General features: G+C 51.4%; 1 protein-coding gene across 21 annotated transcripts in view; it reads left to right on the top strand.

Moving 5' to 3' along the window:
- The window catches only part of NCOR2 (nuclear receptor corepressor 2), a 336,324-nt gene that overhangs the window by 73,907 nt on the left and 236,121 nt on the right, over positions 1 to 26,296 (top strand). For all 21 annotated transcript variants that reach the window (XM_019486693.2, XM_019486694.2, XM_019486692.2 and 18 more), the window contains exon 2: positions 16,611 to 16,825. In XM_019486693.2, coding sequence (XP_019342238.2) covers positions 16,721 to 16,825 — 105 coding nt within the window. In that variant the 5' untranslated portion in view covers positions 16,611 to 16,720. The remainder of the gene's footprint in view (positions 1 to 16,610; positions 16,826 to 26,296) is intronic.

The raw sequence follows: 26,296 nt of genomic DNA, 5'->3' as shown, positions 1-26,296 counted from the left end.
AAGCATATGTTACGTAAGGGAGTGTTGGTTTTGAACGGGTTGGCTTGTAATGTGATCCTAGCAAGTGCTTGCGACTCCATGCTGTCATGCAGGACGTTGGTTATGCGGCCGAGTTTGAGAAATCGTGTGCGCTCGGGAGAGTTAATGGCGTGCTTTCCCTTGGGAGCCTGAGCGGATAACGTTCCCAAATTCGGGAAGCGGGGACACGGATAGCCGCACACGGGATCCGCTGAGCACGGCAGCGGTCTTCTGCTGTCGGAGGCTGATGCCGAAACCGAAAGCCCGAGACTTTGGGGAGGTGAGTGAGAAGAGGTAGGAGAATTGAATTGGCACTGAACGAGGAGCTGCTTTCACTCCTCGACCCCAGGACCCACTTGGCACGGGGAAACTCGGTGCGCCCAGCCATGCTACCGCTTCTGCTCCTAAAAAGAGTGATACCTGTTTGTTTGCTGGTGGCCCCAGCTCCCCTTCCTGCAGGGTAAGGTAGGGTCGCTGTCGGGCAGCACGTAAATGAGTTGGGATCACGGACGCCGGCTTCTAGGAAGGATAATATTGCAGAGGTTGAGAGGTGCGTTCTGCTCTGCTTCTCCACGAGCCTGCACTAATCCCCTTTGTTCACACGGGCCTGTTATGTAATCTATAGCACGGCCGTTCCAAGGGGCCCTGTAGGAATAAAGGAGACTAGCCGGGTAAAAGATCATCATACCCGGACCCGGGTCTAATAGCCGACGTTTGCATTGGGTAGGCAGGCGGTGACGCCTGCGGTCGCTCTATCCAGGTGGTTTCCGTTGCGCTGTATCCAGCCATCCCGACGCCAGGCACACGAGCTGCCTTTGGTTTCCCAGGGGGATGTTCTTTGGGACCGTTCGGTGCATGTCAGGTGCCTCCTGTTCCTGTGGACTAAAACAGTGGTGCGATAAGGTGGTAATGCAGGGAGAGCTGTATTTATTCCTTCTGCCCTTGCTAAATGTCAGCCCTGGAGCCTGGCATGGTCTCTCTCAGCAGAACAGGCCCACCTGTCTTCCTCCTAATACCTGTAGATGGATACCGTAATATTTTTAATGGGGAACTGGGGCACAGAGGCTAAGCAAGTTGCCCCACGGTGAAGCAGGGGATTGACCTCGCGTGTCTTGAATCTCAGCTTGCTCTGAGCACTGCAGCATCCTTTTCTGCATCCACCTGCCACCGTTCAGATCCACCGAGGGGTTCATCCGTGCCCTGGTACCTTTGCCGAGGGCACGCGAGTTGTGGGCCCCACGGGGGAGATGGTTTGCACGCCTGGAAAGCGGGTTGCGTTTCGGAGGGCCTGGCAAACAGCCTCCGAGTGCCATGGCATGGAGCCCCAGGTAGGTTTGCGATGAACGTTAATGCTCGGAATTGTATTGCCGGTCTGTAGAGATGCCCAGTCCCCTAGCTCGGGGATGGCACGCTCGTCAGGCCCCATGAATGACGTGGGGCCGCTCTGCCAGCTGGATGGAGCCCACGGACTAGCTTTGCACACAGGGTGGGTTTGGCGCACGCACCGCGAGTGTCCTGGACCAGCTCTGTGCCACCCGGCATGCACTGGATCCAGCCCCACGTGCAGTGAGCAGGGCCAGTCCGGTATGCACCACGCACGGCGTGCGGGGCCAGTCTGAGCCCACGGGCAGCGCAGCCGGCCAGATCTCGTTCTGACTTTGTATGCGCTGCACCTTGTGCCTCCTGGAGCAAGCCAAACAAAAATCGCCCGCTTCCCTGCCAGCTGTCATTTTTGCCCTCTTCAGAGAAGATTGCTGTTTGAAAGGCCAGATGGAAGAGCAGCCTCTAATGGAAAACACACGTCTCCCTGGGAGCTCGTAGCACAGGAGTGAAGAGCTCAGAAAAATCAAGTCTAATGTTTGTGAAATACCCAAGAGAGAACGATACTCCACTAGTAAAGCAGCCTCGCTGGAAACCCTCGGAGCCCTCCCGCGCCGTAGGAATATTTCATTTCGGCAGCCGGCTCGAACGCGCGAGCATGCGTTTTGTTTATTTGATCATCATTTGAACCACGGTTTGGGAGCGAATCATGCCAGTGGGTACTAATTCTGGTTCAGCGAACACGAATGTGCCAACTGAGTCGGAAAGAAAATCATTCTCCTTTTCCTCTCCAGCTATCCTCTTGGCCTCCTGGCTACCACTAGGCCTGCCTCTTTCCAGCTCCCCGAGGAAGGGACATCTGGAGCACGATGCATAATGCGCCATCAAGGACATGCCATCAGAGGGAGCTGCAATTCGTTGTAGAGGGGAATCTGTGCCCTAAAAGCTCTGGAGAGTCGCCATCCATCTGTTGTGAAGCTGGAGACTACACGGGCGCAGAGAGAGAGAGAAAGAAGAGCCCGCGCTCCCATTTGTCCCTTTTTCCTGGCACTTGCCCAAGTAGAAAAAAAGGAAGTGAGTAAGATACAGCTCCGTATGAAACGAGCTCCAGAACTGAGTAGTAAAGGCTGCCTTTCTTATTGACTTCAGGAGTTTGGGGCCCAGTCGATTTGAATTGAGCAGGGAACGAAATCCTTGTTGGAGAAATGCAGAGGAAGGGCGGCAGCAAAAGTCCGGTAGCAAAGAAGATGATTCTCCGCTGAATTGTCTGCGCACTTAGAGGAATTTACAGCGCTTGTTCTTCCAGGGGCCCCAGATCAGTTTAATGCAAAAGGTTTAACTGCAAGTTTTGAACTGGCACAAAGCGAGGCAGAACAAACCCCTCTGAACCGACCAGGCGTGTTGCCTTCCTGGCTGTTGTGGATTGCTGGCCAGCTGTTGCCAGATGCCTTCAGTATTTCCATTGGGTCCTAACGAGCTGCATGCCTCCTGCTTTCTGGGAGCAACCGAGTAGCAGTGCCTTCCCAGCGCTGGAAGTACGGCTCCTGGAAAGTCGCTAACCCATGCGCGCGCGCGCACCAAGGAGCGAGCGGTTCTTCTCGTCTGCTCTCCTGGAAGGGGGTATGGCATGTTCCTGTCCTGTGGGGCATAATTAAGCCACTTGCCTTTTAACTGCTCGCTCTTTTATTAAGTTAACGTGTTTTAACAAGGTCATGGCTCGGCTGGTAAGCTTTTTTTTTCCAAAGGGATTTTCCTGTTTGCTCCTCCTTGTGGGAAATCAGCATTCGTCCTGATTTGCCTTCGAGGCCTGAGTCAAGGCTGCATGCTCCAGTGGAGTTTCTTGATTGCTTTATCCGTAAAGTGCCTTCAGATGCGTCGAACGCTATAATCAGCGGTGTTTCATAAGCAACTGTTGTGCAGATCATAAATATCAGAGCCATGCCATGCACTGACTCCTCAGCCACGGTCGGTGCTTTTAGTTCAGTCTTGTTTCATTTTTATTAAATGATGCGGGCAGTAGCGTTTCCTTTGCCTCCGATGAGAGCCTTTCCCGCTGTTGGACACTTTTCCAGTGGAGAGTTTTCCCCAGATGCTGTTTGTTTGCTCCCTTTGCATTTCCAGTGTTGCCCATCCCAAGCGGAGGTAACAATCGTGAGTCGGACCCCCTAAAACACGCTTAGTTGAAAAGGAAGGGGTGTTCAAAGATGTTTTGGTGGGTTTTTATTTTGCCTTCTGGTTTTCGAGCCTCTTAGGATTTACATTTGTTTCGAGCGTCTCTGCAGAAAGGAAGGCTAGTAACTTTATTTAAAAAACCCCATGATGCCAGGAGATGCGGCTTTAAGCAGCAAATATGAGGGATTGTAAGAGCTGTGATCATGTTGCAAGGGTTGGCAACACGGCGCTTCCTTCTGCTCGGGTAGGAAAAGTCAGGCTCTCGGCTCATTTCGCCCCTTCCGCCATCGATACTTATTGTGGCCAACTCTCGTGGTTTTTTTTAATTCTGTGGTCTTCTAAATCCCCAGCTTCCAGAGTCAGGTGATATGGTGAGACTCTGGATTTTTAAAAAATTGTTATTATGATGTTACTATTTTTAAGCCAACCTCGTGATTTTGGGGGTGCCTGACGCAGGTTTTGCAGGTAGCTGTCCTGAGCATGGCATGGAAACATCTAAGCGCCCCTGCCTGTTTGCATTCGGCTCTGACACGGCTTGAGGAAGCTGTACGAAGAACGTGGGGCGCTCGACCTGCAGAGGACCCTTAGCCTCCAGGTATGGTCAAAGGGAGGTGATGATTCAGGACTTCGGTCCAACTTAGTTGGGAAGCTCCCTCGTAGGGTGTTGGGCTGCTTCTGTTGGGTACCAGGTGCCCTGGTCCCATCTGTAGAAGAGCCTGGTTGGTGAAAGAAGGAACAAGACTTAGTGGCAGTACCGGGTACTTAGCGCCTTGAGGCCCTTTGCAGCTGGGCTGCACACAAAAGGATGGTGCTTTCGTTTTTAAAGCATTTGCACGCACCCTGTAGCCAGGAGTAAATGCACGTGGATTCCCACGGACCCTAAAATCCAGAGAGCTTCCAGGTGCTGTGCTTAACGAGCAAGTTGCTAAATGGGTGCGTAGGAGAAGGTAACGCATCCATCCTCCCCAAGCATCCTGGTTCACCGAGCAGCACCCCAGGCCGTTGAGCATGCCGGTGCTAAAGCGTACAGAAAGGTTTAGGTGCCTTTAGAGAGACTTTGATTTTTGTCTAGCAGCTATTACTTACTTCAGCAAGGAAGGCTGAACATAGCCAATTAATGGCTCTGGCAGCTCAGACCTACCTGTCTCTCCGCTGTGAACTAATGAGCAGCTCCTTCCGCGAGGCTATCAGCAAGCTTAAATTTCTTCTGAGAGTTGCTGGAGGAGGAAGAATGAAAGAAGAAGAAACTCTCAGGTCGAACGAGACGGACAGTCTTGTTCTTAACCAAGGCTAAAATGCAGTCGACCTGCTAAGTGGGGGCCGTGACGAAAAAACACATTTCAGCCGCTGTGGCCCGGTTTTTTTTTTTCCCTGATAACCTGAGAGCATTAAGCCGCAATTTAATGATACAGCCTTATGATCTCAGAAGCACTTCATGATATCTGATTCCGCGGGTTCCTTAATGCGCCGGGCCATTTAATTTATTTGCACGTTTCCAATTTCTGCTCTTCGAGGCAATTTGGCTTCTTTGCAAATATCACCTGATGAGAGGCATTAACTTGCACAGTTTATCACCAGAGTTCAGCTTTTATGTTCGGAGTCAAGGCTTTTCAAAAATCCTTTTGTAAAGGTTTTGTTCCCAAATCATTAGAGTCGCGAAGCAAAAAGAATAATTTAGAGCACGGAGCCGCTTTGTGTTCTTTGAAACGGAGAAAGCGTGTTGCTAAACAGTTTCATCTTTTATAATCTGCCTCGGAAACCTTATCGTAGGAGATCCCAGAATGTAGTTCGCGGCTTTATTTGGGATGTAAATAATCACGGGTGTCAGTCATGAGCCGGCTAATTTGTTCAACAAAAGAATCGGGAGGAGACGTCTCCCTTGGCTTCCATGGCAGGCCCAAGACATCAGAGACCTGCTTTCATCGGCAGTATGAATTCAAGTGTTTGAAAATGAAATGAGTGACGTGTTTTATGAAAAAGTCTTGCAGGTGCTTAAAATCCAAGAGAAAGTACAAAAGCAGCATTTATCCTAACCCACCGCATTATCTGTCGGGCAAGCGGATGTGGGTCTGGTCGGTTGTTACCGCGATGGCAATTAACCTGTGCTTGGGGGGCCTGGCGCTGCGGGTGATAAACTCATCGATGCTTGTTGGCAGCGGACAACGTTGTCCTGTTAGCTTGCTATCTGAGCCCAGGATAGTTGGGTTTTGGCTAAATCCGGAGTGACTCTGCTCGGCTACGCTTGTATAACTGAAATGAGACTCGGACCCAAGGTCTTGGACCAAGAGTGCTTTCTTTGGGTTGGGGTAGGTGGTGCAAAACGGCACAGAGTGGACAGTAGATACCAAACGAGGAACTCGAGCATGCACGTGTACGGGAAAATGATCTTCCTTCTTGTGGATTCGGGAGTTTTGGCCTCCCCTTCTTGGCCATGTTTGGGAAGACAGTTGCCCATCGAGGTGAGGTGTTTGCAAAGTCGCAGCCTCCAGCTCCTGGAACAGATAGGGGATGCACTTCGGCTTTTCTCTTGCTGCGTTTATCGTGGGTTGCAAGATTTTTTTTGGAGACGAGGTAGAGAATCGAGATTGATATTGACTGCTTAATGCCATTTTTAATGGGGAAGTCTTCTACCAGGACTTGTATAGCTTTGAAAAGGGAAATCCCTTCTGCATGAAGCAGTGAGGGTTGGCCTTTTTGCTAGGCAAAATTAGCCCTGTGCCCTCCTCGAGCACCACTAGGATCCTCTTCCCCTGCCCAGTCTGCTGCTCTGCTTTCTGCTCCCTTCCCAATCCATTGCTGTGCTGCCTGCCCCCTCCAGGGGCTGTCCATGCCGCTCGTGGTACGCTCCCAACCGCTTGGCCGGCCCTGGCTTAAAGCATCCAAACTATCATTCTTTTTCGTGATTGTGATGGAGCCAAATGAAGTGTCTCTTTGTTTTGCTTTCTGTGATGTAATAGTTCCTAAGTGTTGAACCTTGAGTCCTTGCCAGGCCTGGGAGTCCTTCGCTCCTGAGGTCAGATGAGATCGGGCGCGTCCTGTCTCCTGCAAAGTTTATTAATAGATGGGTTGGTTCTTTATAAAGACGAGGTTCTCATTAAAGCTGGCAGTCGTATCTGCGCAGAGACCATCCGAAGGCGCATGTGCGGCTGAAGTCCCGTTTGGAAAGGTTGCGGTGCATGGATAAGCTCCTGGCCTCTGAATTTCACCCATAATGATCTGCTTTGAATGCAAGCATCAAACTGAGATGTTGGAGGGGGGGAGTTGTTGCAATGGTAAGGATAATGTTAAGGGACAGTGTCCTTCTCCTAGGACGCGGCCCTGATCGAGGTTCGGTGTGGACACAGCTGATGGAAAACTGAGGGCAAATCCAAGATGATTGGCTTAATGCACTGGCTTGGCAGGAGCTCCGTTTCTTTTCTCCGTTCCTTGGATAGCGCAGTGCGATTTGTTACAGCAGTTGGTGCAAGTCAGGCTCGGTGGAAGAACTCGATTGTTCAGGCTTCGAAGCCTGGGGAACGGCATGTTTAAGTTAAAGGCCGTGCCTAAAGGGTTGGGTACGGTGCTTGTACGTGCGTGATCCCCGTTGCTTTCCAGAAAGTCAGAGTTAAGGAAGATCGGGGGCGAAAAGAAGCAGCAAACTATTGAGCTTTTCTGTTCCGGTTTCTTGTATGGTGCTATTGCTTTTGTATTCATCACGGGTGACAAGCAGGTCGTCCTCTTCCCTCTCCTTCCCCATCCTGTTCTGGGCATTTTTTTTTCCTTGTGGGAAATGTGCTTCTTGGCAGAGTCTGCACCAGGCTTATGCACCATTTATACTTCAAAATAGGACCTAAGCCAGGCTTGAAGTAAAGTCCTAGCTGTTCCTCTGAAAAGGGGATAGAGGGTCACCTGTCTTTATAAATCTTAACGATGTTTTAGTCCTGTTTTTTGGATTTTTTTTTTTTTTTTTTAAAGGAAGCTATGCATTGCCCCGGGCAAGCACACTTCTGCAGAGCTGGCTGAAAGCTGGGGGTGGCAGCGCTGTGGGTTTCAGATCACTTCTAATTCGTTTAAATGACAGAATTAGGTGGAATAAATGACAGCAGTCAGTTAGCGATGCTCGGTCTTGAAGCCTGCAAGGAAAGAAAGGCGTTCTCTGCAGACACGGCCCCGTTGCTGCGCCCGGTTCGCTCTCACCCTTGCTTGCTGGTATACGTTTTCTAGGCCTTGGGTTTCCAACATGAATTTGATTTGCAGGCGGCACGTTCGACAGAAGCAGCAGAAACGTTTGATGCGTTGGCAAAACCCGAACGATTCTGCTCAACCCTTCTCCAGATCCCATTATTTGACACCTTTCCTGCCCTGGTCTCCTCTCTGCCCCTCCTGCCTCGCCTGGACTTTGGTGTTTGATTTGTTGTCTCGTCCTTTTGTCTTCCTCCCGTTTGTCCTCATTCTGTCTCGACACCGGCGTCCTCTTTCTTTTTTCTCTGTAGACATTTCCGTTCTTCTTTGCGGCGCGCCTTCAGCAAGGGATGATATGATCTAACGTCGTTTTCCGTTTCCATCCTATGCATAAAACCCTCCTAGGTTTCAAGAGTGACCCCCGCCTTGATTAATCCCCTTTTCTTTCACTTTTCTTCCCCGTTCAGGCCCTGATTTTTATTTTTTTGAAGCGTCTATGTTGGGTGCTTAACGTGATGGGCGAGCAGCTGGGGTGTGCGCATTGCTTCCCTACGTCTGTCTCAAAGCGTTTCGGTGAGTTTGCTACGCCGGAGTTGCCCTGGTGTATGGAGTACCGGCGTGAGCTTTTTGATGGGTTTTGTCACTCGAAGGCCCACGTGTGACCCGTGTGGGCTTCGCATGGGTAAGGAGCGTCTCCATTAGAAAGCCTCATGTCTAATTGAATGGGAGGACACCAAACCACCCGTGGATTTTCCTGCCCTTATTGAATACAGCTGCATTTAAAAAGCAGAGGCTCTTGTTACCTGTGTCAATACAATGCCCTATCCGTGCTGGCACCAATCTTGGGAGCAAAGGACGTCCTCGTTGTCTCTGGGTCCCCAGCCTTGCCCAGCTGAAGGGTGCCTAGAGCAGGAGGTGCTTTAGGGACACAGCGGAGCAGTGTGGTATAACCTCGGGGTTGTTCATCATTGGAAATGTATCCGAGCGATTAGACTGGGCTTCTCAAAGGAGCCCGTGTCCTTTGGGATTTGGGCACCTACCCTCCAAACGCCTCTGATCTTAGCATATGAGGATCTCTTCCATCTCCTGCTGCCCCAAATTGCCAGGGGTCGTTACTGAAAGTAAGGCTTTGGATCAGCACTCTTGTGAGGTAGGGGATCCGGCGGCATCCCCCCTCATTGTGACTTTGAACCCTGGCACAAGTTTAAGGAGCGATACCTGAAGCCCTGGAAGACCTTGCGATGTGCCACAGGTAAAACCCTGGGAAAGAGGGGCAGGGAAATAGTCCGTATTCCCAGGAAAAGGATGTGCGGAGGAAGATGGGAACCGATGCAGGTGCTTTCCTGGGTGCGTCGCAGCTGAAAACAGGCATGGGTTTAGTGAAACGGGAGCATATCTGAGATGCGTCCCGACGTGCTAGATCATGCAAACTCACTCTAATACCATATGATGCCGGGGATACAGAACTGAACCGCAGCGACGGTATTAGAAAATAGGTTGGAAAGTCTGACGGGAACCTAAAATCCCAGGTTGCAGCTTTTACCAGTGCTGTTTATTGGTGGAGTCGCTACCTTTCACCGTGGCTCAAAACCATTTCAGCGTGAAGCTGTCACGGGGGGAGAACGACCGTGCTCTGGCGGTCGGGGGCAAGGAGCGTGCAAGACCCAGGACGACGGGGTTGCATGCCCAAGTGTCCTGGGTTTGCTATGTGGCCTTGAACAAATCCTGTTTGTCAGCTTCTTGCAAATATTCGCGTTGCTGCCAATATGCGAACCAGATTTCCTTTGGGGAAATAATGAAAATCTGGAGCAGCCCTGTACTGTAAGAAGGCTGAAGAGACTATTGCATTTAATTAAAAAAAAAAAGCAATAGAAAGAAATAATAACAAAAGACCTGGCAGCTCAGATTTGGCTGCTTGCGGATGTAATCCACGTGCAGGAGGAAACGCATGGGAGCTCCCCCTTAGGCTTTGCCAGTAATTTCCCGTTAGTCGCCCTTCTGGATGCTGACTCAGCACTTTGCTAAGCAATCCTAGAAAAGAGTTGCAAAGGCGTGATGCATTTACTGCCTTCTTGGGAGGTTTGTTCTCCAGCTTGCTACTTCCTGCGAGCCGTGAGCTTGCCAAGAGCGAACAAGACGGGGAAAACCACTGGGCCCAGCGCGCTTTTGATTCACCGCTGTGAGAAGAGAATAGAAGTATTCATGAGGGTCCAATTGACGGGCAAACTCACCAGGGAATTGTGTGGGGCTTCTCATGTTCGGGTTTACCCGTCAAGCGGGGTATTATGATGGTGATTCCTGGGGCCAGATCTTGATTTAGAAGTCAAAGGTGGTTTTGCATGAGTTCAGGGAGCAAGATTTGGCTGCTGGTGGCTGTGCAGAGTACGCCCTCCTGGCACCCCGATTTCCAACAAAGAGGGAAAGATCAAAAAACGCAGCTCGCTCCCTTCTCCCCCTTTCCTTTTGTGCCGAACAGTTCGGTGGCGGAGTTCAGTTTTAATACACGGCCACTCTTTGGCCCAAGTGCCGTGCCAGGTTGGGTAGATCATGCTGTCTTGGATCCTTGATCAAGCCGTACCGTATTGATCTGGCCCCTTCCTGTTCGCCGGGAGCGAGCGCTGTGATTCCCAGTGTGTTTGCTCTTACGAGCTACAAATAAAAACACCTTTAGAATAAAACCCACCTACTTATGGCAAAAATAAACCCTTCCTTTACGTGGGGCATTGGACAACCCCAGCCTTCAACCCTCTGGGTACTGCTATTTAAAATCTCTTCCTGTTGAATGTTTATGATGCGTTCTTTCGAGTGTGGGTTGATTGCCTCTAACTTTTGGGTTTTTCTATGAATACAGCTCTAGATTTATGCTTTTCTTTTCAGAGGACTTAGTAGCTACGTTACGTACCAATATTTGTATGTAACATCAGTCGCCTTCCAGGAAAATGTCATGCACGTATTGAGTAGGCAAATCCGTTGTCGTTGCATCAGGAGGCGTTTTTGGAAATGGCTCAAAACACATTTCCTTGCATCTTAATTGGTCCTTAAAAGAAAACGTCAGTCATCCCAACCTCTGGTTTTGATCCTGGGGTGTACGCTGCACTCGTGCCATTACGGGCCGTGGGATGTCTGACTGCTCTGCCTCGTGCTCTGCTAGGAAACACAACCAGCGTCGTGTAGCTGCAGAGGGGGGACTGCAGGTCCTCGTGGGCTGAATGATCTTGAGATCACTGATCTACAGTCTGACTTCTGGGCAGCAAGATCTCTTGGCATAGTTCACAGCCACGGGAAAGGGAAACCTGAGGTTGGCAGAGGAAAATAACATGCTCCGTGCACTGTGTTGCTTGCTTGATAAGCTCCCAATGGGAGACTGCTCTGGATCTTAGCATCTTGGCTGGATGCTTCTTTTCAGCATGTAACCCAAAAAAAGGGCGGGGAAAAGTTTATTGCAGTAACACATCCTGGAGCAATCCTATGCGTTACTCCAACCTGTCAGGGATCACACGACTGTTTCCAATTCTCCGGAGCCAAAAAACCCCCAGTCCAGCTGTTAGATGGAGACAATACCAAAGAGTTTAGGTTGAGCTGGCACCGTCTTGAACCTTTCCTTGTAAAGCATCGCATGGTAAGCACCACCTTACAGGTTTTGAACCTTGTTATTTGGTTTCGGTTACTGGGAATTTGCAGCGTCGTGCTCTGCAATGCACACGCACGCTAAATCTACTGAATTAAAAGGTAAAAAGGAGTTCAGATAAAAAGACAGACGCTGGACCAGGAGAGGGAGCATTAAGAGGCCCTGACGAAGGAGAAGAGTGTCTGAGTTATAGCACCGTAGGAAGGAAGTGTAATTTAATAAGGTGGAAGGAAAACAGAAGGTTCCTTTTATGCCTTTGTGACACAGGGCTTATAAAGTTTATTTAGAGAAAGGCCAGATGCTGGAAACCAAAATCGCTGCCGTACAACAGGGAATGCCCGCCGTATCCACGGATGAAACAAGTCCTGTGCATTCGGGGCACACGGCACCCGTCATACCAGCCACCTCGCCCTCCTCCCTGATTGCAGCAGGGACCCGACTCCAAGTCACCCGCTGTCACTTGAAGAGCATTCACATTTAAAAGAGAAAACTTGATCCAGAGCCTGGTGGAATTGGACGTGAGGGCAACGGCTACCGTTTCTAAGGTGTACGAGCTACGAAAGGTGCCTGTGCTTGTGTAACGGCTGATATGGTTTTATAGGTTGTAGACATGAGTGAGCAGCTATTTAACCAGTAGCGGGGACGTAGGCTTGGACACTAATGGGGTAGGAAGAGTCGAGGGGGGGTTTAACCATTAGCTGCACAGCCCTTTGAGGTGAGGGAGGTCTAATAACTATTATTCTGATGGCCCCGACTGCCTCCAGCTCCACTGCTGCTATCCGTGACGATTGGGACTGTCAGTACGGGTGGTCATGATCACTTAATGGAGAGGCCAGAGTGCTAGCATGTGTTAATGAAGAACAAAAAGGTGAAAATCCTAGCAAACAAGTTAACAGAGCCTAGAGAGAGAGCCGAAGACGCCCGCTGTTAGCTATCTAGGTGTCTTCTAACACCCCCCATGATGGATCCAGTCACAGGTGACACGTGGCACATGCCACTCCAAGGAGCATAGCCTTGTCGTAATTACCCAACCAGTTGTGCATTGCCTGCTTGTAAGACCAAGGCGTTCAAGCTTCAGACGGCCATGCCGGCCGGGCCGTCCAGACAGGTGCGAATGGCCGGATTCAGGAGCCTCTTCAAACCGTTGTTGCCTGATCTGCATGTCTGCAGACACACCTGCGCTCAGTTTTGCTGGTAACCGCCTGTCTGCCTCTGCCTTCTCCTGGTTTGAATCAGAGGCTGTAAATCTATTCATACCGAAAAGCTGTAATGGGTAATGCAGGTCTGTGGATAAAACCGTCTGTGATGGAGAGTCTCCGCTGGGCGAGAGAAATACTTTTCCTGTGAGACGATGTCTGCTCCTGGACAAAATCAGAAGGGCAAGCAGTAACCTAATCATTTGGTTCTGCAGGCTGAGTTGCTAGCTGCCTGCCTGTCACTTTATTTGCATTTATCTTCCGCGGCTGTTGGACGTGTTCCCCCTTTTTATTTTAAAAGCCGGGGCCTGGCAAAGAGATGCCATTGCAGTTTGGCACAAGCGTCTGGTCACTGAAGCCTCTCTCTGCTCTCAGCGACGTTTGACCTCCCAAATTTTGACCACCTTGCTGCCCCTGGCAGCTTGCTGCTGCTCTGATCTTTGCACAGAGAAGCGGCCCATGTGCTCCACTTCGCTTCCTATGGAAAAGTAGCTTTAATTGAGCTGGAGCACTGGATGCTGGCGTCGGCAGATTCCTATCCAAAGGTCCGTGTGGTCACAGCACTCGGTTGACCTCCCGTGGCCCTGTCCTCGGCTTTGTCCGACCTACAGCTCGCCTACTGCACAGCTCATTTAAGACTTTCTAAACATGCCGCTAGAGTTTTTATTGCCGGCATGACATTCCTGGCTTTTAGTGAGGCAAGGTACAGCCGTAGCATAGCGCTGCTCTGCCACTCACTGCGTGCTGTTGGATTTTTTTTAATGTCCAGCTTTTCAGGAACAGCTTGCAAGAAAAGCATGGTAGTGTTGTAGATGCCGGTAATGCGAGGCCCTTGTGATGTCCGGCGCTCCTGGCTGGGGAGTGAACCATAAACTGGACGAGACCAGAGCGGTCTAACAACGCCTGGAGGTGCTGAGCACCTTCAACCACACAACTGATGCTGCTGAGTACCAGCCTAAGGGAGTTTGCAGTCATGTTTGTAGCCCAGCAGCTTCCTCCCCAGGTTCCCATGGGACGTGGTTTGCTAAACAGAGGGGTGTTTGGGAATGACCTCGAATGCTGCAGTCACTGGAGCCAGTTGCATTAGCACGATCTGAAAAGCCTCTGGGGACTATTGCTGTCAGCCTTCGTTGGGGCGCGCGGTCCAGCTGGGGCCTGGTTTTAAAGCCGGTTGCAACTTTTCATCTCGCTGGCAAAAAGTCATCGGGTTGCTTTAATTCAGACAGCTGGGATGGCAGCAAGCAATCTATGAACCCACCTGTTGAGTCCCCCGGCTTTGCATGAAGCAGTTGGCTTGCTGAAAGCCACTAACGGCTACGGGTCCCCGCGGTGCCTTTGTGATCGTGTTAACGCTTTGTAGGCTACGAGCAAGGATGGCTGGACGCGGAGCGGATCGGGGGAAGGTATCTCACACGTCTCCAGGGGCCTTGGGCGTACTGTCGGCTTTAGGGATGGCTGCATTTTGGTGGTGGGGTGATTTAAAAAATTTTTCTAGTACAGTACCAGCCCAGCACAAGCGGCGAGGGTAGGAACCATCCAATGAGAGGCACAAGGGGAAGTTAAGTAGTCATAAGGGAAATATATTAAATGAGTGCTACCACTTGAGTGCCTTAAAAAGTCCCCCTTGGTCTGCAGGGGTTTTCCTGTCCCGCAGGGTGAATTCCATCGAGTAGTTCCTTTTCGGTGAGGTTGTTGGCCTGTTTGTGGGGCAGAGCTGGGGCCTCCGGGCTCTGGGCACCTCCCTGGGTCAAACCTCCCAGGTGAATGCGTGCACGGGGGTGGAAACTAGCCCCCCGCCCCATCCAACAACTTAATGAGCTGCGCTGTGACCAGCGGGCAGGGCAGGGCAGGGGACTCGTGTGTCGGGGTGCTCCTCTTCCTGATATTGCTGTCGCCTTCTCAGAGTGCGGCTGTGCAGACCGCCGGCTTCCTCCGGGGCTTCTCCAGCGCTTGGGAGGAGTTTCGAAGTCCGGCAGGGTTGCCCATCGCGGCGTCCACCTGCAGCAGCGTTCCCCTCGCTCCCGCCCGCGGCCGTTCGCGCGCCGCAGCAGGTTCCTCCCGCGTCTCGAGCGCGCGTGGACGGAGGGACCAAAAAGGTTTTCTCTGCAGCCAGGCAAAGCCGGAGCCCGTTAGTTATTGTGATTTCATCCGTGCCCGGGGCATCCGGGCAAAGTGGTAAGGAAGCCTGGTTCCTCCAGCCGGTGTGCTCACAGCAGATTAGCAAAGCAGTTGCTAACAGGGGTTGAGCTGTGGTCCCAAGGAAAAAAAAATAAGCAGCTTCCTCTTTTTTTTTTTTTCCCTCCTCCTCCTCCTCCATGCTCTTTTTTTGTGCGTGTCAGCGCTGTTTCACTTTGTCACATTCAGTTGGCCTCCCTGGGCTCTTGACTATAGCAGTGCCTAAGAAAAGCTTGAAAGAGGCCAAGCTACAGTTAACGGCGCTGTAAGTTTTTTTTTCTTTTCTTCTGTGCCTTTTCCTTTATCCTGATGCAGGGGATCCATGCATCCGACAAGGCTTTGCAAGCACCTGCGCGTGTATGACTACCCCTCGCTAGAAATTGCACACGCGTGTGAGAGAGACGATGGTGGTGGGTGGTGGTCAGAGGCAGCATGTGCAGAGATGAGCTGGAGTAACTATATTTGATTTTTTTTGAACCCAGATGTGCTGCAGGGTTGGGGGTTTTTTTGGTTGTTTTTTTTTTTTTTTACACATGGGATTTGCTTCGGCATTGGCAGCATTTTCCAAGTCCAGGCGGCAGTGGAAACTTGTGCTCAATTTATAATGAATCGTTACAAGCGGAGTAACGGTTACTGCCGCTTCAACAGCCGGTCGTAAAGGGCACCATTCAGGCATTAGTTGCTCTGGGTTGAAATCCTGACAGGGCCAAGGTTTAAAATCCTTTCCGAGTAAGCAGGTTGAAGTGTCCATAAAAATCAACAACTTGTATAAATCTGTGGTTGGGGCGACAAGGAGCTCGTGGGTACTTTTGGCTGCAAAAGGACGCAGAGCATCCGACACATTCATGATGTGGGTGCCGGCGTGCGGCAGCATCTCCTCTTGGACTTGCCATCCGGTTTGCCTGTTAGCGCTCGACTATTTTTCGGAGCAGCGGGGATGTGTGAAGCACTCGATGCAGCCCTTGGTTTTTAGTCTCGAGCTCCGGTCTTGCACACATGCCTGGGAGAGGTGCTGTGGAGCTGGGGGAAACTGGTTTCTTGCATAAAGTTCCCCCTGTGGGTGGGCAATTTGCAGGCTCGGCACTTCAGTCGGATGGGCACAAGCAATGTGAGAGCGGTCAGAGGAGGACAGGGGAGGAAATGTATGCAGGGGAGAGGAAGGAGGAGGGGAAAGGGGAGAGAGAGAGCTGTCGGCAGTAACAGCTAAAGATGGCATGAAGCTTACTCCGTCTGTAGAGCCGAAAGCACTAGGCTTTCAAATGGCTGCAGAGCAGAGGCTGGCCAGCGCACCCGTCTCAAACGGCCTGTTACAAAATGGTTGCATCTCGCCTGTTCTCCGGTGTTGCTTCTAATTAAGTTTGAAGGGACTCGAGGAATTGACTTTTTGTGCCACTTCCCCGGACCTCCCCAGAGCTCCTGGCTTTCCTGGCCCTCATCCTAAATTTTCTTTTCCTTCATTGCATTCCCCCCTGTGAAAGCAGCTGGCTGCTTTCTGCTCTCCCCAAAGGCAATAGCAGAGCTCCCTCTCACTGCCCTTGGAGCAGGGCTGCCCCCCAAGAAGACCTTTCTGCCTCTGAGGGATGCTTTGTGGCTTTGATCCTGCAAGCAGCACTTGGTTAGAGTCCACTGGACCCACCAGAGCTGCCTGCAGGTGCCCGATCCCGGCCCTAACGTTTGAGGCGATTAGAGCCATAGCAATGCCTATCAATAAATCAGCTGGAACAGCATCTGGCTAACCTTTCCTTGGGCTCGCACAGGGTAGGAATGTAGTTCCACCTTAAAACCAACCAAGCAGAGCATGACAAGCAGAAGAAAGTGCATTTGAGAAAAGTTCAGGCGGCCGGGGTTTGGAAACCATCTGCGGCTTGATGTTTTTCGGTTGTCTCGCTGGACTGTGGTTAGCTCAAGTTTTAATCTGCTGCTTTCCTGTTTCCTTGCAGTTGCAGCGTGATGCCTCCTGCTCGTGCACAATGAAGAGGAGCTCTTGGATTTCCTAGTTCTTCAAGGGGGAAGATTCAGAGGAGACTACCGGCGCATCCGCTTCTTCAACATGTCCGGGTCTACGCAGCCCGTGACCCCGAGCTGGAGGGCCACGGAGCCACGCTACCCCACTCACGCCATGTCCTACCCCGTTCAGATTGCTCGGCCACACGCGGTAAGGCAGGCTGTTTCCATTCCCACCCTAGCTCCGTCCTGGAGCAGCTTCGTGTGGCCATGTGGTCTGGGGCAGTGATTCAGATTTGTCGGCTTCCGCTGATGCAGGCCGCCGTCGAGAATTGAAGCACACTTCCTTCTCTCGTGGGATTTTGTTCTTTCCTTTCATAGTCTCAGTTCTTCCCTCCATCTTTTCCACCCCTCAGCTCTCGCTTCCCTCCTTCCACACCTCCTTCTGCCACCTGTCCCAGTGGCAGCTTGAGGCTCCGGTTGGTTGCTCGTACGAGCTTTGGTGGGTCTCCCTTTTTTCCCAGGGAAAACCAAACTGGCTAAATGCAACAAGAGGTGAGCGTTGGGAGTGGAGGGGAAGTGCGGTTAACCACGTGCGTGGAGTTGAAGAGCTGTGCCTCCACCCCGCTCCGCTTCGGCTCTTTTCGTGCATGCTGAATCATCTAGCACCCTCCCCTGGATGCCACCCTTCCCTGGATGCTCCCCAGCAAGCCTAGCCTTTGGCGCCCACATCTGTTGGAGGGCTCTTGTGCTTTCCGCAGGGGAGGCAGATGGGCTGCTTTTACCCTGCGGTCCAGTGGCCCGACCCCCTCTTCGTAGTGTTTGTTGAGCATGCTGCCTGCTTTATTTTCAGAGGGGAATTCAAGGGCCCTTTCTCTTTATTTCTGGCTCGTCACTGTTGTCCTGTAGGTGAACGGTCCTATCTCCCATTAATCCAAAGAAGCAACTAAAGCAAGAAATGGTAAAAAGCATTTTGCCAAAGGTGACTCAGCCCAGAATCCAGCTCTGGAGTAGTGGCTCTCAACCTTTCTAGACTCGAGGCACTGCTCGATAGGCTCCAGGCGCCCCTCGGAAAATGCCAGCTCTTAGTTTTCACTTGCTTTTTGACGACAGAAAAATGATAGTGATTTTTTTTTCCTGTTGCAAAGAGCTAAGAAGGGGCTGCAGCCGGTCCGAATGTTTTTAACTTCTTTGAAATCTCTGGGCTTATCTTACAGTTTCATAGTTGTTTGGGGCTGGAGGGCACCTTACAGATCATTGGGTCCAGCCCCCCTGCATGTGGGCAGGAAAGACTGCCGGGTTCAAACGGTCCCAGCAAGATGGGCATCAAGATGTTTTTTGAAGATTGCCAGGGAGGATGACTTCTTGTGAATCGTGTTTGCACACCTAGCAGTGCTGACGTTGAGTGGCAGTCCATGGCACCCCTAAAAGGGTCTCGCCGCACCTTGGTTGAGAGTCGCTGCTCTAGGTGCTTGGACCCGAGACCTCTGCTCAAAACCACTGTGCCTTGGCAGCTGCCCTCCTTTAGCCCCCAAGTGAACTAGAAAGCAGTGCAGACCGGTTGTATCACACTCAGGAAGACGGGCAGCATTTCTGCAATCGGCCCAGAGTGGCCAGGGTGTGGGGGAGAAGCTGGGTTGTGTCCTGAAGAAATAGTTTCCATGCAAAGCAGTTGCCCTTTTGGAGCGGAGTTTGCTGGCAAAGCGGTTCTCCCTTAATCCTGTTATCCACAAGGCAGCGCTTTGCTTGATGTCCAGGAGCCAGCAAGGGCGAAGTTGTCTGAGTGCTGCCTCTCTCTTCTGTGCCAGGTCGCCCACACCCATGCTTGCTCATCCTGGCTGCTTGACTGTTTTTAGACTTAAGCCCTTAACAGGAAAGACTTTCCGTAGTGGAACGGCTTCAGTCGCTGCAAGCTGCTTAAATGAATCTTATTAGGTGCCGGAGCATGGAACATCGTCGTAAGGCTGCTCTTCAGAGCCAGCCCCGCGGCGTGTTGCAGCAAGGTGTTTATGATGAATGTCAGTGCCTCGTCTCATGGATTGCTCCCGAACAGAGACCCCTTTGAACTGCGAAGTCCGCTGTGCCCGTGTTTAAAGATCCTGCTTGAAAGCCTGCGTATCCAGGAAACGTCAGCACGGGCCTGACATGTCCTTATTAACACACCTGCCCCCCTCCCCGTCAACCCCCGGTTGCACTTCGGCGGAGCTGCCCGGGCAGCCGCGTCGGGGCTTGGAAGGCTCCGTGCTAGCCCGTGGAGTCGGGCGGGCAAAAGGGCAAGCTTTTGGCTGAATTACCTTGCCTGCACACATTGCATGGGGCCCCTCGCCTGCCTGCGTTTACTTTGCACAAGGCGGCTTTTCATTCCAGGGAACCAAGAGACCTGTGTTCACCTGGTTCGGTTTTCCTGAGTCTTGCACCGACAAGTGCGGCGTACGTGCAGTTTCGCAAGCACCCTCTGCCTGTTGGGATCAGGGAGCAAACGGACCTCAACGGGCAAATTCTTTCCGGCTTGCGACACGAGGTAGAAGACGGGCCTGGGGAAATGGGGAGCGTGAGCCAGCATGTCAGAGAGCCTGATTCCAGCGGCTGCTCCACGCAGGGGTTTTGGGAAAAGTGGGGGAGCTCAGGGCTTTTGGTCTTCCAAGTCCTTGGCATCACAAGAAGAAAGCTAAGCAATCTGACCTGCAACGAGCAGAACCGAACACCAGCGTGGGGTGCCTGGAGCCTGCCCTCTTTGCCGGCTGGCACGAATGCTGCATGCATTTCATCCTGTTCATGTTGTCGGAGTGGTTTTGCTGGCGTTGCTCTTACGTAAATGCTGTTGTTTTTTGGGTTTTTTTTAATTGCCCCATTAAATCTTCCCAAGGTACACAAGCCTTTTAGGTGGTTGGAAGCAGGGTGGGGAAAGGGGGACCTAACTTCAGGCAGCAGAAGTCCGAAAGGGCTCCATAAAATCAGAGCAGTTTTTTTCCCCCCCCCCTCTCCCTATGTCCTCACGCATGCAGGGACCCCTGCCCGAGGCCCCGTGCAAGATGCCTGGCCTCCCACTGAGAGGGTGGAAGGAGCACGGCTGCCTCTGCGGTCTTCTCCTTGTGCTTGGTCTCTCTTGGCCGTTTGCAGACGTCCTCCTCTCTTGGCAGCACTGCCAGCTGGCGCTTGGCCACGGCCATGGGGACAGAGCTGAGCCCTGGTGGGACGGGTTGGGCGAGGAGATCTGACCGATTTTGTTCTGAAGTTGATTTGCTGTTGTCATAGGACCCGCAGCATGGGATTTGCTTGCACGTCTCTGCCAGGTCACTCCCGTCATGGGACGCGGTTTGTGCTACTTTGGTAGGAAGCAGCAGAGGGACCAGCCTTTTCAGCGCTGATTAAATCTTGCCTTTTAATTATGTCCTGTGGCAGTTTTTGAAAGAATAGTCCTACCCTAGATAAATACATGGCTCTTCTGTTTGCAGGATGTTTTTACCTCGTTTAGGCTGCAGGTTCTTTGGGCTGTCTCTGATGTTTGTACAGCACGCAACCTAATAGGGCTGGGACTTTGGAGACATTACTGGAATACAAAGGAATAATAAATGTGATGGTCAGTAGACTGCCGCATGCATTAAGGTTTGCACGCCTTAATACAAAGCGCAGTAGAAATACCGGGCTCGGAAAGGAGGCGGGAAATTGTTCTGGGCTTGAGGAAACTTTTTTCTCCATGAGAATAAACTTGAAAAAATGTAATTGGTTTCATTTGCACCCCCTTTAAGTCGAGGTGGGTGGGATGAAGGGCAGACCAACCTTGGAGAAGGCAGATGGGATGCTTCATTTTACCTTTTTATTTTTCTTAATGCGAAGATGAGAGCCAGCAAGGAGAAAGGTGATGTATTTCTGAACTAACCACGTGACGTAGCTTTTGCCCACGGGGCATAATTAAACTTCTGATAGGCATTGCCAGAAAGTGTTGCCGAAAAAGTCCAGACTTTTAGACTTCTGACGAGAGCATCGAGAGCCACGATGCTAAGGACCTTAGAAAAAGAAGAAAAGAAAAAAAGAGTTGGGGAGGCACACCTCTGCATTTTTTCGAAGGAACGTAAAGGCGTATGACCTCTCCAGCATATGTACAGCTGTACGTATCCTTAATGGAAAGCAGCAAAACCATTTCCATCGGCTGAATTCTGCAACGGGGATTTTTTTTTTCTTTTGTTTCTAGACTAAGCTGAGAGGGAAAGCCTTGTTTCTCCATGTTAATCCTTAGCTGGAGCTGCCCAATATTGGGCTGTTTTGTCTGTTCCTGTCTTGCCCAGGCAACGAACAGAGGAACGGCTTATTGAATGTCCCGTGATCTTTAGCTCAAGGTGAGAGAGACCATTAGGATGCACCAGAAGGTTAAGCTTGGGACTAAGTTCACGCTCTCTCTAAGGAAACCATATTCTGTTTGATCTGCTTACAGTCCGTATCCGTAGGTTGACCCGGTTCCCTTTTATAGCCTGGATCCATCTTTTCCTTTAAAACTCCCTTTATAACCTATGTTCAGTGGGGCAAGAAGGGCCTCTCCCAGTACATTATCCAGTTTCCTGCTGTGTCTTCCTTACTGGTCATAATTCTTCCACCTGCGCCCTGATGCGTTACGGCTGTAGGAACGGCACGGGATGGGGGCTCGGGCCTGATGGTGCAAGTCAAGGGGAGTCCAATAGTTTTGAGACACCAGGTCTCTGGATGCAGCATCTCTGAACTCAAGAGTATCCAGGATGGGGTGCATCAGAAGAAGTGTTATTTTTGACATGTGTGTGTGTGTGCACATCTGTGCCCGTGCTCATGTGGACAGAGCTCCCTAGCGAATGCAAGAAATCTCATTGCAGAACTGATGGCTCAGCACGTGCTTCCTGCACGCTGCTCTGCCAGTGAATCATGTTTGTGTATCTAGAGGGACCTCTTCTGCTGGGATATCCATGTTCAGAGGGAAACTGGAGCTAGTTGCATTTAATCTAAGCTCCAGTATTTCAAATAGGCAGCTGGATACCATCTCATCTCCTGTGCTGCCCTTCCCGCTTGGCGTGTGGGCCCCTAACTATCTGCAGAGCTCCCTTGTTATCCTCCATCAAATCTCTCCTTTAAAACTTAGCTTTGCCGCCATGCCTACAAGCAAGTGAATGGCTGTTCGGTGCCTGGTGTTTGGATCAGTAGCATCTTGTCTCTCTGTGCTCTTTGGTCTGACTGTCTCCATCCATCTGTTGTCTTATGCTTGGATTATAGGATGTCTGGGACTGCGATCTTCTCTTCCTGTGCTCGTGCAGCATCTGGAGTCCCGGGCTATGCTGGCACTGCCAGGTATCAGTGTTGTACAAATAGGAAACAATAAATAGCCCGGTTGGGATCTTGCAGCTAGCGAAGCCCAAAGCAAATTTCCTGTTGACTTTTGTGAAAGCAGGATTTTCTCCTTCATTTCCAAGCCTGGCCCTCCAGACACGCTGTGTCTCCTCCTTGTCCCCAGGTTCATCCTTTGTGCAGCTGGAAATCCACAACCCCAGCGCGGTATTTCCAGCAAATTAGGTCATCAGCTCCTTAATCACATTGTCTCTCTTCAGCCAGTGCCCTCCGTATTAAAGGCAGAGATCATCACATTGCAAAGTGATGTCTTGGACGTGGTTCTTGCTGCCAAAGCACAACCCCTATTAGCAGGCATTCAAAATGTGGGGGTGGGGAAAAGTCATCTAAAGTGCTTTAATTTCATCTGTGGATTAATAAAGGCAGCCGTAACGTGTAATGGTGGTACCGTACAACCAACCCGAATGGAAATGCATGTGTGCCAGCATACGTATTTCCTCCTTGCTCTCGGCAAGACCGTGAGTACACGGTACTTAAGCATTAAGGAGAGACCACGTTTGGATAATCTGCTTTGTAAACTGCCAGGATCATCTTAGAGGGCTTCTGTATTGGATCTCATGAGCTAGGTGGAATCAGCCTGGTGAGGACTTGCCCATCCAGGTGGTGCTGTCAGCTGGCATAGCAATGATCTCCCCAGCTGGTTTGAAGATGATGCCCTTGTATTGGGTTGCATGGACATGGGGATACCGGTGGTTCTCTCCAGCGTAGCCCTTGCAGTCCTGTCCCCGTACAATAATGCAAGGTCCCGACCGTGCCTGGTCATTAAAGATTCACTGGCACTTTACTCCAAGCTCCTGGCCAACTTCCATCAAGGGTTTGTCTCGGAGGTGGCAGACCTGCAGCATGCATGCCACAAGCGGCAGGGGCAGCCTCTGGGGGTGGCACACGGTGCATAGGGGAAGGAACCAGCAATGCAGCAACAGATCAGGCAAGGAGCAGAAAGCAGAGCAGCAGCTTGGGCAGGGAAAGTGGCACTCGGGGAGGCTGCAGGGCTATGCCTGCCAGAAAAGGTTGGCGATCACTGGTCTGCCTGGACCGCTCCCAGTGATTTTTATATTGCAGAACGGCCTTTCCTGAAAGACTTGCAGAGGCGCGTAGGGTGTCGATGTGACGGTTTTCTACCCTGTGTCTGGCCACATCATAGAGAACCACACATCAGCTGCTCCCGGGCTGCAGAAAGGCCTTCACAACAGCTGCAAAAAGCAGATCAATTCTTAATTCCAGCTGCGTCGCGGTGTTGGAGGCTTTTCAAATCCCCTCCGAGGCAGTCTCCTCCAGCTGAGTGCTTTCCATTGTACTGCACCTCACGTTTTATTGGAGTTTAAGGAATGGCTGGGAAATAAAAAACATACCTTGAAACCGAAATGGCAACTTTGATCAATCCGCCGACATGAGCACTCGAGTGGTGTCTCTCAAAAAATAGCTTTCAGTCTCTGGTGAAGCATTACCTGAGCCCCAGACGATTCAGCCGTGTTTTATTTCATGTTTTCTCTCTGTAATGTGTCTGGGTTAGCATGAAAGTAAAGGGAAGGGAACGAGAACACCTAATTCCCTGCTTGGGCTTCTGTCTCCTTGCCAGCGGAGGCTTAGCTTGCAGCACTTGCTGTTCACAGTCCATTTGCCCTGCTACGTGGGACTTATCTGAAATGCTGCTGATTTATTTTTATTTTATTTTTTTTTTATTTTTTTCCTGAGTGGGATTGTGGCTGTTTTCAGTTGCTTCAAAGCCACTAAATCTCCACTTCTTTAAGGGGCCTTGTTGATCTATGGGGTGCCTCGCTGAGTTAAAAAACATTGCACGGGCTTATTGCAGCAATTCAGTGAATTCATGCAAAGGGGGAGATGTGCCATCTACGCGGTAATGAGGATCCTCAAATGACCCTGCTAGAGATCTGAAGCTGGCCAGTGTTTTTCCTCGCCCTCTTTACGTTTCACCACCTTTGGCTCCGTGACGGCCACCGTCGGTGCCGAGCGGACGGGATTGTTCTCGGTGCCTTCAGCCCCGTCCTTTAGCTAGCTAAAGGAATTGCTGTCGAGGGGAGAGCTCGCTTCTTCGGCCCCTGGCTCCACGTGCAAAGCGCCCGCCAGATCAGGAAGCCAGGCTGGTGGTGAAGCCCAGGTCTTCCACCTGGCAGAGCTGAGCCTTGTGCCAAAGCCAGGAGGCACGGTGCTTTTTGGCCAGGTCCGGCTTGCACTTCAGTCTCGTGGGCGCTCTTGTTGGGCTGGCTCCAGATGGCAGGTACTCCAAACCACGCGCATGCACCATCACAGAGGAAATGGCCCGGTTCGCTGTACCTCTGAGGGGACGTTGCTGGAAAGATTGGCGGCCAGGACTGGCTAAAAGAAGGGCTTCGAAAAGGGAAGGTAGAGATGATTGCTACCGTCAGGGAGGTTTGAAAGCAATCTTGCGACCGCAGCTGCTTGCCGTAGAAGACCGCTGGGGAGGAGTGTAGCTTAGGGATGGAGCTGTGGAGAGCTGACCATCTATGGCACCTGGGTTTCTAAATCACTTGGACACTTCAGCAGAATTCACCTCTGATCCCCCTCTGCCTCATTTCCCTGGCAGTACCCAGGGAGTAACCTTCCTGTCTCCTCCCATTTTTTGCTCAGTTTAGGGTGGTAAAGTCTTCGGGGCAGGTGCAGTCCCTTTACTCTTGTGACCATGGTGTTGGGATGGGAAGGATCTCATCCAGGTCACGCAAATAAGAGCCTAATAAAGATAAGTTAGAGGTAGGAGCATAAGATCAAATAGGATCTGAAAATGGGATGCAATGAAGGGGAGGCAGACATCTCCTTGGAAGGAAGGGGTTTAAAGGAAAGGAGTTGCTTAGCAGACATGGGTCAAAGAGGTGGTTCCTGGCCGATGCAGCTGCATAACGGAGCCTGCGGGCGAGAGAGGGAGAGGAGGTGGCACTGGCCAAGGCAGCGGTCACGGGGATGATGATATGGGAGGACAGCGGAGAGCTGGAGAGTCAGAGCAGAAGATCTGGCCATGTTGGACCCGACCGAGTGCATGAAAGAAAGGGGCTGGAGGGTGACCCCTCGGGTGTTGCACTGCAGATACGACCGCGAGCAGCAGGTGCCGATCTTCCGGGGATTGTGTCCGGCGGTTGGCAAACGGGACAGCGGTTCCTGGAAGAAGGGCTTGGGATGAATGCGGGGGTAGGACGCAGCTCCTGACGGACCGGTCTGGGGCAGGGGCGCTGAAAATTAGTGAAGCCAAATCTTTCCCGTTGTGCACAGACCCCCCTCGGCGTGCCAGCGGTCCATCTGGGGCAGGGCCCAGCCGCCCTGCTTTGGCACCGGAGTCTGAGCTGCCCCCGCTGGGCACAAGCTGGTCAGATGACGGTGAAGTCAGGAAAACCGGAGAGCGGCTCCCCCTGGCATTAATTCTTTTCAGTGAATGGCATATTCAGCCCAGCCAGGAAAAAAACCCCCACTGCTGAGAGCCATGCTCGCTGGGGCGGGGGACGGATGCGGGGCCGCGCAGCTGGTACGTAACGCCGATGGTGCTGGCAGCAGACACGGGCTCAGTGTGGAGATGGCAACAAAAATCAATGCGCGATGAGGCTACGTGTGGTGTGGGCACCTTCTGAAACAAAAGGCCAAGTCAGCAGCCTCCGAGAGACTGATGGCAGGGAGACTCTAGCGGAACAATAAGCCCGTTTGTCTTTGTAAGCACATGTTGCATCCCCATAGACAAGATAAAAATGTATGAATTCAACCAGGGTTTTATTGCTGACCTTATCTCCAACAACATATTTGATTATGGAGGAGTTGTTGCTGCTTGTTTTTTGTGGGTTCCCGCCCCCCCCTGAAATCTGTATCGACCATCTCTCTGGATTTTTAAAAGGATGTGGGCTGAGTTAGACCTGTTTGATCAATAATCTCCTTTTGTTTCTGCCATAATCCATTGCAGGTGTTTTCTCCAGTCCCCCAAAGCAATGAATCATCGCAGGAAGAGGCAGTCGAGTCTGGCTAGGTAGTCGCTTTGCCGTGGGCTGCCTTTATCTCGGCACCAGACTGCCCCTAACTCACGGCAGAAAAACACCCACAGACAGCCGTCAGGATCCAGGCTTGATTAATGCAAACCCTTACTGGTGATAAAGGCAATCCCCGTCACGTTACAACGTGCTGAGTGATTTATTTTTGGAATGAGTCTGTACTTTTTTCAATCCCCCGTTCCCCCTCCACCGCCCTCTTAATTGAAGGGCTGCTATCAGGTTGTTTATGCCTCGAACTTGACCTGACTAGTAAATTTTTGGAGACAGTGTCTCTCTGCACTATTTCCAGGCATCCAGATGTCTGGCAGCCT

The sequence above is a fragment of the Alligator mississippiensis genome, chromosome 10 (genome assembly GCF_030867095.1).
Source record: "Alligator mississippiensis isolate rAllMis1 chromosome 10, rAllMis1, whole genome shotgun sequence".
Classification (NCBI taxonomy): Eukaryota; Metazoa; Chordata; order Crocodylia; family Alligatoridae; genus Alligator; species Alligator mississippiensis.
The sequence above is the reverse complement of the archived record's forward strand: the minus strand, read 5'-3'. Positions and strand labels throughout refer to the sequence as shown.